Source organism: Clinocottus analis, unplaced genomic scaffold (genome assembly GCF_023055335.1).
Source record: "Clinocottus analis isolate CAN_PGR_092001 unplaced genomic scaffold, fCliAna1.0.p SCAF_10, whole genome shotgun sequence".
In the NCBI taxonomy this organism is placed as follows: domain Eukaryota; kingdom Metazoa; phylum Chordata; class Actinopteri; order Perciformes; family Cottidae; genus Clinocottus; species Clinocottus analis.
Window position 1 is genome coordinate 4,456,349 of NW_027175821.1, and position 13,371 is coordinate 4,469,719.

Consider the following 13,371-nt stretch of genomic DNA (forward strand, 5'->3'; position numbering starts at 1 on the left):
ATTGCTAACTCGGGAACGATAAATGTTTGAGGCAATTTGAAAACCCATTTTCTTCCCACCATTATCTGCAGTGACTGGCGGAAATGGAACACTCAAACCTTTCTAGTGTATTAATTTAGCACTGTTATCAGACAGTTATAAAAGGGAGTTGTCAAGTAAAAAATAATAATAATAATGGACGTCCTGCAGCCAATCAGAGTCAAGTGCTTACTCAGGCCGTGGTAATTACACAGATATTTGCTTTTTAGCACGGAAAGTTATCTCCCATAATGAGTGATAGAGCCTTTCATTGGACTGGTTGTTTGCAGTTGCCTGAGAACCATTTCAGCTCGGAGACCGATGTATGAAAAGTGCAGTCATGTAAAACCAGGAGGCTGTCTGCTACATGCCAATGTGTCAAACCCCGAAAAGTGGAGAGGGGAAAAAAAATATAAGATAAGCTAAAAAGATAGACAAAAGCCTTGAGTAAATCTGCAACTGATTAAACTAATGAAAAAGTGGCCAATTAATTAGCATCTCATTATAGGAAAGTGTTGTAACCCAGATAATGGACCTAAAGTTTTTTTGTTTTTTTTTAAATGATTCCACGCTGCAGTTATTCAGGAGACTGACACCAAATCCATCTTCACTCTCTCTCTTTTTCCTTCACCTCAACATTTATCTCAGCACTCAATTGTACAATTAAATCAATGCTATTGCAAATGAAGAATTTCTATTGTAGGAATAGTTTTGACATTTTGAGTATTACGCTTGTTTGCGTTCTTCGTGAGAGTTAATCAATACCAGTCTCATGTCTACATGCTAAACCTGCTATGTAGTGAGAACCAGGAGATAATTAGGCTATGTAATGAAAACCAGGGGCGACTCTGGCAACTTTTTTGAAGTCTAGCGGTGAGGTTGCCAGACAACTAGCGGGGAGGCTACACACAGGTGCTGGGTCGATGGATACAGCAGACTGTTGTTTCCCACGAGATCGTTCCAACACCAACACAACTTAACTTCCCCCGAAACCATGAATTGTCACCGAAACATTTCACTCGTATGGAATAATGAAACAAGACACGGCGAGCAAGTGAGGCAAGCTAGTTTCTCCCTTCTTCATGTTAATGAGCTAACTTCCTCCTTCCTCGCTCGCTGTGGCTCCACATTTAACAGACAGACAAGAGAGCGATATTGATCCCCTTCTCTAATTGAGTGAATACATATATTTCTCAAAATGTCAAACTGTTCTTTCAATATTTAGCATTGTAACAGTATAATTGTGTATCTATACTGTTTATTTATACACTACATAACCAAAGTGTTTGCATGCATTTATTTATATATGTGTGTGTATATATATATATATATATATATATATATATATATATATATATATATATATATATATATATATATATATATATATACACACACACACACACACACAAACAGTTCATACATACAAACATACATATATAAAAACATTTGGGCTAGGCCCCTGAGCCGGCCTCTTAACAGCTATTAACACGGTGACGGCTGAGCAGGCGCCTCGCAGCTAACAGTGCTAACACCGCTAACAGTGCACGCTGCGATAAAAATTGCTGACATTGCCTCCTTCTTTGTGGCAACATTTTGTAAGTTCAATTAATATAATGCCAACAATTGTCCACATACTTCTGGCCATTTAGAGTATTTGGGTGTGCATATGTGTGTGTGTGTGTGTGTGTGTGTGTGGGTGTGTGTGTGTGTGTGTATCAGCAGTAAACTCCCGCTGAACCACACTTCATCTTTCTACTGCCAATCTCTTCTGTTCTAACGGTGTGCTGTCGTCAATTCGGGGTGTTGATGTTTTCCTGAGTTTGTCAGCAGGTCTGACTTGTGCTCGAAAAACGCCTACAGCCTCCCCCAGGGGAAGTGTCACAGTTGGACATGCAACCCACCCCCCACACCCCACCCACCCCGCAACCCATCACACACACACATGAAAGAGAGTCGAGACAGACGTCTGTATAAACGTGGCCTCGCACACAAACTGAATCTCTCACTCCTTTACTCCTTAATCTGTCGCTCCCCCCTCGCTATTTTTCCCACACACACACACACACACACACACAAACACACCCTCACAAACACACACACACCGACTAAATTGACTTGTCAGCTTCAATCAGACCAGGAACAAAAGGATTCCTGCCAGTTTGAAGCTGACATCATTAATGCGTTGGGGAGGGGGCGAGCTCTGAAGACAAAGCGAGTGCAAGGTCGGGCCGACTTAAAATGCACTTTCATTTTGGCAGGGACGTTAGCTTTTTGATTCCAGCCCCTTTACGCCAACATCTCTTTGCGAGTGTCTCTAACTTTCATTATCACTGGGAACAGAGGGGCGTGCGAGACTTTGTTGTGCTGATGGAGAAAAATGTGACATCCATAATGCATTTCCTATTAGAGGATGCCACGCATGGACACCCCTGGCCACGTGTCAAACGGAGATGGACAGCGAGAGGATGAGTATGAATGGGGCGTCGGTGGTGGAGAGGAGAAAAGAAGAAGAAAAAGGAAAAAAAGGTGGCCAAGTAAAGATACCGACCCGAGAGAAAACACAGAGAGAGAGGTGCTGAAGCTTGAGCGAAAGGAAGAACATGTTCTTGAGAGATTGTGTCAAGGTTTGGAGAGCCGCAGGACATGCAGCTCTTCATGTGACATATGAAATCCACATAAAACCGGCTTTCCTGGTGCATTGTAGCAGTAAAGCCAAATGCTTTGAACATTTAAATCCTCTCCTCTCACTTCCATGACTTCATCCGTCCTCATTTGCTTCTGTTTCCTCTGCCACATGCCCATCTCTCCCCCCCAATTCGCCCCCACCCGTTTGCGGCTTTCACTCTGACCCTGGATAAAGATGGAGTCCCTCATCTCAAATGGTAATAACTTTGGTCCATATGCACACAGCCATCGCAAATTGATTACTGTGTAATGCCGCTTGGGCTCCCACTTGCTAGCTCTCTGCTCTTCCATCTTGTGATTTTGCATGAGGCTGACTCCATGTCCAATTCGGCTGCCATTAAACAGCACCCCTGGGTGCATCCCAAACACAAACAAGCACATCCTAAACTCTATGATTCCCTACGGTTCACTGATCCCTCTCCTCGACCCGTCTCAGTCCTCCCTCCCTCTCTCTCCCGCCATCTTTGTCCAACGCTCACGAGAAACCAGCTTATCCTTCACCTGTTTTACCCTCAACCACTCGTTCCCTTTTATTCTCATTCTAATTATACCATTACATTACCATTTCTATTCTCTCATTAGCATTTTTTGCTCTACCGTCTCCTATTCTTCCCCTCTCTTTCTTTGCCCTCCCTCTCTGTCTTTCTCCATCACCCTTCGCTTTTCTCAGCCACTGAATACGTTCCACCGTTTCTTTTTTTTGTTGTGCTGCACGTAAACAGACAGTGCCCTTGGGGATGGGTTGGAGAGCTCTGTCTTTGTTTGTGTGCACCTCTAACTAACTCTCCATCTGCAGGGAACCAAGCACAGCCCAGCAGTGCAAGACAGATAGCTGGCACCCTCCCAGCCTCTTCTCTAGTTTGGCCCCATGTCTACACCCCCTCCTCTCAACTTCTTCTTCCTCGCGGGCTATAGTCCTCTCACAGAGGTGGTTGTCTGCTGCCCTCAGGCAGCCATTAAGGTACTGTAGACGCCCCATATTAATTTTCCTCTGAGCCTCAAACCAAAAATCAGCTGCAGCTTCTGATGGATATTCAATCCTTTCTGAGCCACATGCCGCCCATAGTCGTCAACGGACTTTCCTCGTGCTCCATTCCCAGTCAACCCCAGGTTCACCTCCAGTACGGGCTCACTTCAGAGACTAAATAACCAATAGCACATTCTCGGTTTTTGGCCACATCAAAGAGCTTTAAAAGGGAGAGGAACTTAAGAATTGGCTTTAGTTCAAAAACTAAATCTTTCAGTCATGTATTGGCCAGGGGTGGTAACTTCAATCTTGAAAGGAGTTACAATGTCATGTGTTGTTTTACGTTGCATCACTTCGTAAGACTGTAAGGATGCAACTGAAATACAGTCACACACAAGCAGCCTAAACCTGCTACTTTCATGGCACAAAATTATTCATCAAAGGTGCACTTCATTAATCTGCTAAACTTAAATCTCCCCTGGGCGCTTTGCATAGTAATGGCCAATCCCTCGCCCCAACTCATGGAAGAAAAGAACTTCACTCACCATTGTCAGGCTCGGACTTCCTGTCATGCTCAGTGTCAGTGAGGGAAAGGGCGGAGTTGGCACGGCTCGTCAGGCACGAGCTCTGCTCAGACTTCAGACCGCGCATCCACATGTGCTGCAGGCCGTGAGCGGGAGAGGGGTCCACTTCCGGCTCCGTGTCCACGTCCGAGCCCACGCCCAGGGAGTAGCGGCTGTGGCCGTGGGCGGCCGGTCCGGAGCACAGTGCTTCTTCCTCGTCCTCCTGATGCTGATGCTGCTGCTGCTGCTGCTGCTGCTGCTGATGCTGCTGCTGTTGGTGGATGTGGTAGTCAGGGCTTCTCATGGGCCCAACCTTGCAGAAGTCTAATTCTAGAGGAAGAGGAGAGACGCACAGATTGAGATCGCACAGCCTTTCAAAAAGCCTTTAATACCAGCCTGTGTTTTTATTTGCTTTCTGCAGCTAAGCTGACCAGGTGTTTGTTAGAGGCCGGCATTTTCAAGCCAAACACAGAACATCTCCCATATTATGTCGACATACAGGCTGTTATTTGAGCAAGAATTTATTACAAGTTTTGCAGCAGAAGTCCGGATCAAAACGCCAACCTTGATTTTTCTTATCCGTTCACAGTGAAGCTATATCCTGTACGGGGCTGCCTGATGTGTGCTATCGAGCTCGAGATGTATTGAACTGCTGCTCAAACAGAGCCCTGATCTCATCTATATTCTCCTTGGTGGGGTGAAGAGATCAGATAAAGATCAAACCTTATTAATATTGACTCAGACTGAGGGAAAAATTGAGCCTCATATGCTTTCAGGTATTAGAACGCCCTGCAATCCCAAGCATCAGCCTGTTATCTGAGAACATCAGATATACTGCGTTAGTCCTCTGGTTACACTTCAATTCAATTCAATTCAATTGAGCGCTGCCTTTTATTTTTTGCAGAGGCAGTTGAGTAAATTTTATTCCTCGCCACCTCAATTTTCGGTTTGGAATGTATAAGTGGAAGTGATGGAACTGATGGAATTTTTAAAAAGCGTGGCGTAAATTGAAATCTATACAGATACTCCTGCAGCCTGGTATCAAAGAGAGTCCACTGAGGATTCAGGAAGAACGGCTTCCTCTCCCTCTCACTAAGTGCAGTTAATATGTGGGTTAGGTCGGGCCCTTTGAACACGAGCCGCAGTGTTTCAACGAGAGCCACAGTCGTGTTGACCACTCCGTTGACCAGCAATGTGTCCTGCCGTGCCTGTTTGATGGGGTCGAGGCCAGCTGTGGCTCACACACTGTTCGGCTGGAATTAAACCGGCGCAAGATTGGTCACCACTACACATACTGTTTAGCTCAAATTGTCTGCAAGAGGGCAATTCAGCAGCAAATAGGCTATTTCCCCACAGCAAGGAACATTTATTGACCGCAAACTGAAAAGCGGGTTTTCTTTGGAGACAAATTTATATTACAAGAATATATTTTACTAGTTAGTTCGAGGGGAAATATCTTTTTTTTTAATAAATTCCCATGTCCTACCATTGCAGTTAGCGGCTTTTGACTTACTTCAGAGGAAAATGTACTATTTATATACTCACTACATCGTTCAGCCTATGAAGTCAGAATACCTTCCAAAACCATCTGGGTCATGATTACCTGATCCATAACTGGATGTAATGGATGACAAACACATCAAAACTTGGTTAATATCCACCAACTCAATTGGCTGGGGCCTGGCAGGGTCAACCTAAACTGTGTGTCAAACGGTGTGTGCTATAGTTGGCAAAAAAGCTGCAGTTGACAGTTGTGCAATATAATGTGTAGCGTTACTACAAGTACTTCCATTTAAGTACTTGCCAATACCGAGTACTTAATAATACCATTACAGTGTTTGTTGCAGACATTTTAACATTTAACGTTGTGTTTTCCCGATACAGAGCATATATGCTAGTACTTTGCAGTTGGGATTTAAAATTTTTAACTGTTTAACTGTGTTATAAATTAAACAGTTATTAATAGTGCAGAAATGTAAAAACATACGTATAAAAACCACAGTGTGTAAACCATGGTGTGTCAGTGGGGTTAAGTTGTAGCTAGGTTAGCTAACTTGCTACCTAGCTACAACTTAAGCTAATTTGCTAGCTAACTTGCTAAGCCCTTGACTTCCACCATTAGTTTGCAAACTAGCAAGACGCAGCAGCTGAGCTCGGGTGTCCTCGCGGCTCTTGAGGAGGAGTTTCGCCATTTATTCCCCGATAAAAACACACACAGTCACAACTGTAATTATGACTAGGCTTTAATTCATACTCACTGTGACACACGCATGCTTTGGTCCTCTCTCCGGGACGCTCGCTGACGGGACGCCGAGCCCGCGAAATGACGGAAACCCCCTAACAACGGCTGCGGCGCGAGACACACAGCCGACAACCTCACAGTTCAACTCATTAATTAATGCGGAGGAGACCGAAGTGGCTGCGAGCAACGTCGAGGCTGCTAATTCTCCCGGACAAGTGAAGTGGGTACGGACTGTTGTAATGGCGTCAACCCGTGTGTGTCTGTGTGTGTGTGTGTTTGGTTATTGTTGCAGTTAATTGTCACGTTGCTGTGAGTGTGCTTGTATCAAAGTACTTTTGTGAGTACACAAGCGCAGTATCGGAGTATACTGGCAAAGATATACTTTTTATAGTTTATATATATATATATATATATATATATATATATATATATATATATATATAGACACACACACACACACACACACACACACACACACACACACACACATATAACTATATGCAGAGAGAGTAAGTTGCAAGGATGTGATTAATGGTTAATTAATTAATTAGAGTTTATTACTAGGCAAGCAAAACTGATTATTGTGATTAGCTGTCTTATGTAGTGATGTAGGGTCATGGAGCTTTTGATCCACCTGTACATGTATATAGATATCCATCAATCAAAGGTATTGTTCCGATAGGAGCAGACTTTGGTTGTGGGAGTAAATTGGACAGAGAGGAATGTGTAGTATTAGGAAAAAATGAACAGCTGGGAGAAGAGAAGGGAAGGATAGAAAGGGCGGAGAAGGCAAGATGCGGCGGTTTAAAAGATGAAGGAAAATATGAAGAACATGGGTGGGGAATAAGAGGAGAGACAAATTGGCTGATCTTTGTCAGGAACACGGTAATCCATTAAAAACGTCACTGGAGGCAATGTCCCCCCTTAACAGTTGGTTACTTAGGTAGGGTATGCTATATATAACTCTGTTGCCCCAAAGATGAACAGATGTGCTTTGCAGAACCGGCTGCCATTGACATTTCAAAGGCTGCTTTGGGGGGGTCTCTTGCACCTTACCATATGACACTGATAGCAGGGGACATTGTTTGTTATGGAAACAGAAAAGCCGTAACTGTCGCAAAAAAAAAAAAAAAAGAATGCGAGTGCTCTTTGACAGCACCATGCTGCGGAAGACATGATGATGACTAATGGCCATCGACGGGTCGCCGCCCGGCAAACAATACAAACAAAATCCATAGAAGGTGGCATTCAAACCGCCAAATCCCCGGAGCAGCCTGCTTGTCGGGAGTTGTAACTGTTGTGAATGGCTAATGTTGCTTGTTAGCATGGCGGGTTGGTTTCTGCAGGAGTAGCAGGAGGTTTAGGGTAGCGGGAAAAAAAGAGCATCTATTGATCTCTGCGAACGCTGCACAGCGGCGTTATCCTGATGAGGTGCGGCTTCTCTCCTAACACCACACATGACCTGCATAAAGGCCATCCATCACCAGCCCACGCTGGCCCATTTCTCCTCCTGTCACCGGCAGGGAGGATTTTTTGTTCCGGTGTGTATGTGTCAACGTGCACCCGGGTGGCGTGTGTGTGTGTGTGCGTGCATGTCTGTATCTGTGAGTGTGCGTGTAATGAAGGGTGGTGTTCCACCTGAGGTGAGGCCAGAGAGGTTTGGGGTTGACCTAGTTTAGCTGTGGGAGAGAAATATCACCTCCGTGGAGAAGAGGTAATTGGCTGCCTCCGACTGTCCTTCTGGCTCATTGTGGACTGTAATAGGTAATTCACATAGGTCCTTTTAAAGACCTCCGTGTGTGCGCCTTTGTGTGTGCGCCTTTGTGTGTGTCGGTGTGTGTGTGTGTTTGTGCGCGTGTCCACCATATGTGTTCCAGAATCCATCTGTGCACTTATACAGCGTCCGCGCAGCTTCGGGTGTATGTATTTTCCAGGGAAACGCGTCCGGCCTAAGCGAGCCCCGAGCGAAGTACCTGGCTGCGGTTGGCTGTAGTTGCTCTGTCTCTCCCGGTGCGAGCCGAGGGTGAGGCGCAGCTCGTGCGTGTAGTCAGGCAGGGTCTCGCGCGAGGTGTAGGAGCGGTGGTGGGCGCGGCCGTCCTCGCTCTCGTCGGACGAGCTGGTGTAGGACATCTCCATTTCATGGCGCCCCTTCGACAACGGCTGGTAGGGTTTGCTGTCCATCTCCTCCATGGCTTGTAGGGCTCCCCGCTCAGTCACTCAGCACGGCCACGGCACGGAGCACGGAGTCTGGAGGTGAGGAAGAGACGGACGGTTAAGATGAAGGCGGGGGGAAAAAAGGCCAGCGGGGAGGAAGAAGGATGGGCTGCTGATGGGGAATGAAGGGAAGCAGGGGAGAGAGGAGAACAAAATATAACAGGAGGAGTCCGTCATTGAACACAGTGGAACAATAATGCACCGTCTGCTCGTTCCAGTTACAGCGGACATTCATAAACACTATTTGGCTCCTTTCATGTGTCACACCAAAGGTTGTTCCCGGATCGATACGCTCGGGAAGGGGCCGCGATGGCGGTCATTCCGTCCGGTTTTAAAATCAAGCGCAGCCCTCCACAGGGGGTCGCGGTTTCTGTTTTTTTTTTCCCCGGCCACTGTCGACTTTATCTCTCTTCCACAGACAACCATTGACGAGTCGCAAATAAATCAACAAATTCGTAGCCGGGGGGGCCACCGCATCTGTCATTAAACACTGTGACTCGTCCATATTCCAAGGTAATTCCAAGATGAGACACGCCAGTCCGTACAGTGTTGTTGACAAATTAGCTCCAGTCAGCACGGACTTTCATGTTCCTCCCTCAGCCCTCTCCAAATCTATTTCTGATAACGTCTGGCAAAAATGTGCACATGCGGCCACAGCTAATGATTGATTGGGACGACGATTACGGCACACGAGGAGTGATTAGAAAATGCTTCATTCATATTAGACCTCTTTCGCCGTGCCTTGCCCGAGGCCTTCCCAGCCTATTTCCTGCAGATATAAAGCTTCTAAATGGAGCTTGAGAGGGTCATTGCTCATAGAGACAAAGTGCTATGGTATTGACCTCTTCAGGGAGTCCTGTAGTCCATATATCAAAGCCATTAGAGCGTGCCTGCTCAATACCTCAGAGATCTGCAGCACAGGGTGATCACCACTAGTCTGATACAAGTTTACAGCTGACCTTTCTTCCACTGCAGTGATGCTTTTATTCCACCTGAAAGACTTCTTCCCTTGGCCTCACGTTCACCCTCCTCATTCACGTGCGTTTAGATGCGTGCGGACCAGCCACCAACCCCTGACAGAAAACAGTCAAACCCCCTCACACACACACACACACACACACACACACACGGCCCTGCAGACATCATCAGAGCAAAGATGATCTGTAAAGGCTCAACACTCGTCTCTCCTTGCATTCCATCTCCTGCGTTTTCCCCCCTTCTGCAATGATTGCGCCAAGCACGGCAATGCCTTTTTAAAAAAAGACATTTTGCATCCCCATTACCTACGCGGCTACTGTAGCAACACTTGCAAGTCCCTGCGTTTCCCCCGCGCATGCACTCGCGGCTCTCTGTGAGTGCGACGCCCTCTCATTTTGATTGGCAGGAGTTATTGCCGGGAATCAAAGCCCGCTATTATCTCAGCTGCCCTGTCAGAATGGGATTGACTGGTGTCACCTTCTCTCTGGTGCGGCGAGGAGCGAGTATACATTACCCTGTGAGCTCCGAGCATGCTGCAGGCACCGACTGCTGTCTGTCTCTACAGAGGCTCTCTGTCCTGTTTTATGTCTGTCACGTGCTCACACGCTAGAACAAAAGCGGGCAAACCTTGCGTTCAGGCGCACCATCTTGTCGTGTGTAAACATGCAGAGACCGAGTCGTGAACATTACGCTCGGCGCATGTAGTCCTGCGTGTATATCGACGCGTACAATGTCTAGTTTCCTTTTAAAACACTTTCCCCTCCTGGTTAATACTTTTCTTGTATCAGTCCACCTCTGCTCTCCCTCCTCCTTCCCTCTCATCCCTGCCCTACCTTACACGCTTTCCACCCTGCATCTCGTCCTCCGAGGCCCTTCGCATTTAGAGAAGTAAGCCTGCTGGCGGGGGTTATTCTCGCTAATTCTAGCCCACAGTGGGGTGCCCATTAGGGGGCTTGATTCTTGGTTTTGATGTCAAAACCTGGAGGTTGTTTCTTAGAGCCAAGCTCACTTCAAACAAGACACATGGGCCGTTCTGTAAGACAAAGTCAGCATGCGCCACCTGAGCGCAACACTAGCCTAGATTTGCAATCGAGGAGTGACCGCCTCGGGGCGGCATGGCCTCGCTACGGGTTACAATTCATGCAGAACGCACCTAAGGACGGCCCTTAAAAAGGTCCGATGACGTCGGAATAATTAGCATCGCGCTGCGGTTAATTTTTAATACCGGAATCGTCTCAAAACCTGCACTACAAGACTTGTATCATCCCCCTTCATAATTTTTAGATGTACATGTGGAGCAGGGGCGCCACGCGGTGCTCCGATGGATCCCTTAGTGAAGCTAAGTGCTTAACTGATCGCATCACTGTTGTTAGTATCTGACAGAAGTCAGATACTAACAACAGTATTTAATCGTCTCCATGCGCAAGACTTAAGTATGTAAAATTCATAGACTGATGATTTATGCATTACAACCACAATACAGAGCCGCACGTGCGCCGCGGCGGAGTTCCTATTCATCGGCGGACGGCTTCAAAAACACGGGGGCGAAAGAAAAGGCGTCGGATGCGGTGGAACATTTCAGATGCAACTCCTGCGTGTTTGTTTGCGCCGCAGATGGATGAGCAAGCGAGGAGTCGCGTGCGCCGACAACGTATGTATATGTTACTGTGTGGGATTTTATTTCTAATTTCATTCTAATCTATAATTCATCAGCGTGTAATGGACTATTCACTGCTCGGTTCAAAATGAATACAAAGTGACAACACTGAGTGAAACACATGGATCGCATTATATTGTCAACTCCCTCCCTTTCTACTAACCCTCTTCTTTCTGTCTCTTATCACGTTATCTTTCACACACACACACACACACACACGCATACTCAAACCAGAATGTGTGTGGAGTGATAATCCATGGCTACGCGGTTGCAATAATATCTAATGGGACTCTCCACCCTCTTGACCTCCTCCTTTCCATCCATTTGCTCAGTGAACGCATGGACCAGTGGGCCGATTTATTTATTTATTTATTTTGCAAATCTGCTTAGAGAAGTGACAGAGGCTCTCTCTCACACACACACACACACACACACACACACACACACACACACACACACAGTTGCTTTTAAACAGGATTTACACTCTCCAGAAGGGGTAGGGGTCCTTAAGATGTCCGACCACAACAACAATGGCACGAGCAGCGCGGCGGAGACGGTCATGTGTGAAGACAAGGACCATAAGGACGAGTCCAAACCGATTTACACTTTCCAATCTCAAATGAATGAGCTGAAATCATGACGAACAGAGAGAGTGAGAGAGAGAGAGAGAGAGAGAGAGAGAATGGGAAATAGAGAGAGAGGCAGAGAGAGTGGATTGGGGCCATGGCGGTGGCAGAGAAATTGAGTTTCACATTGGTAAATAAACAAGAGGGGCGGGGGGGGGGAAGTGGAGAGCAGAGAGCCGTCCAACAATATTAACTCCTCAGATTATTGATACAGTATAGTTCCAGGATTACGAATGCATTTTCTTCCATGCAGAGAGCGTCTTTATTTTTCATAACAGCCTGGCGACCCCCTGTGAGTATCGAGAGCTGCTAGCTTTTGTTAGCTCTGGCCTTTACACATTTACACATTTCCATGAAGCGTGTTTGCACTGAGACGAGCTAATCCCGCACACTAAACAGGCTTCGGCGATGAATATATATATATATATATATATATATATATATATATATATATATATATATATATATATATATATATATATATATATATATATATATATTCATGCTGAAGTGTGAGCTGCCTTCGTCGGCGCAGATGCACCGAAGTGATGTCATGACAGCCCCGGTGTTGTGTGCCGGTTTATATATTTTGTCTACCGTTGCGATGACTTAATCATCCGAAGGAATGGAGGCGCGCTCTGTAGCTGAATGCAGATCCAGGCTACAGGTCCTGCGGGAGTAAACAGCGAGCTGCCACAGACACACTCTCCTGGAGTAAGGGGGTGTGTGTGTGTGTGTGTGTGTGTGTGTGTGTGTGTGTATATATAAATATATATAGAGAGATAAATATATGTGTGCATGTGTGAAAAGATGGATTACAAAGCTATCTGTTCTATTTGTTAGCAGTGTCGTAGTTCCTCATGCATCTGACAGGGACACCTCCGACGAGAGGCCCCTGAAGGATCCACGGGACCCCGTTCTACCTAAGCCACCCCGAAACACAATAACACCACAACACCGCCCACTGAGGCGGCGAGAGGAGGGGAGGGATGAATGGAGCATGTGAATAAAGAGAGTGATGGGAAGATAATGAGAGATGGAGAGATTTCACAGTGAAAATGGGGGGAATTGAAGGATGGAGAGATTGCCAAGTGAGACATGGAGTGATAGAGGGTTTTAATTAGTGGATAAGGGCCGGCTATCTGTGGGCAGCGGCAGCACGCTCATCACGTAGCCGTGCTTTCATAGCTGACCAAGCCTGAAATCTCTTGCCGCTAATGCCGAGTTTATACCGGCAGAACTCGTACCGTAGTGTATACCCAGACGCACACAAACACACACACACACAAAGAGAGAAAGAAGCCAGGACCCCTCTATACAGTATCCCTGATAAAATTCAAAGATGAAACACACGCCGGTAAAACAGCCACAGACGGACACACACTCAGCGCCCCTCTGCGCCCACACACACTTAACAG

At 46.4% G+C, this 13,371-nt stretch overlaps 1 protein-coding gene across 3 annotated transcripts in view; it reads right to left on the reverse strand.

Moving 5' to 3' along the window:
• tenm1 (teneurin transmembrane protein 1) overlaps positions 1–13,371 on the reverse strand; it is a 165,157-nt gene that overhangs the window by 143,078 nt on the left and 8,708 nt on the right. For 2 of the 3 annotated variants that reach the window (XM_068583575.1, XM_068583566.1), the window contains exons 2-3: positions 8,452–8,725; positions 4,219–4,566 (exon numbers count right to left, since the gene is read on the reverse strand). In XM_068583575.1, coding sequence (XP_068439676.1) covers positions 4,219–4,566; positions 8,452–8,668 — 565 coding nt within the window. In that variant the 5' untranslated portion in view covers positions 8,669–8,725. Of the gene's footprint in view, positions 1–4,218; positions 4,567–6,494; positions 6,685–8,451; positions 8,726–13,371 lie in introns of those variants that run through there. The other variant, XM_068583583.1, reaches the window with a different exon arrangement.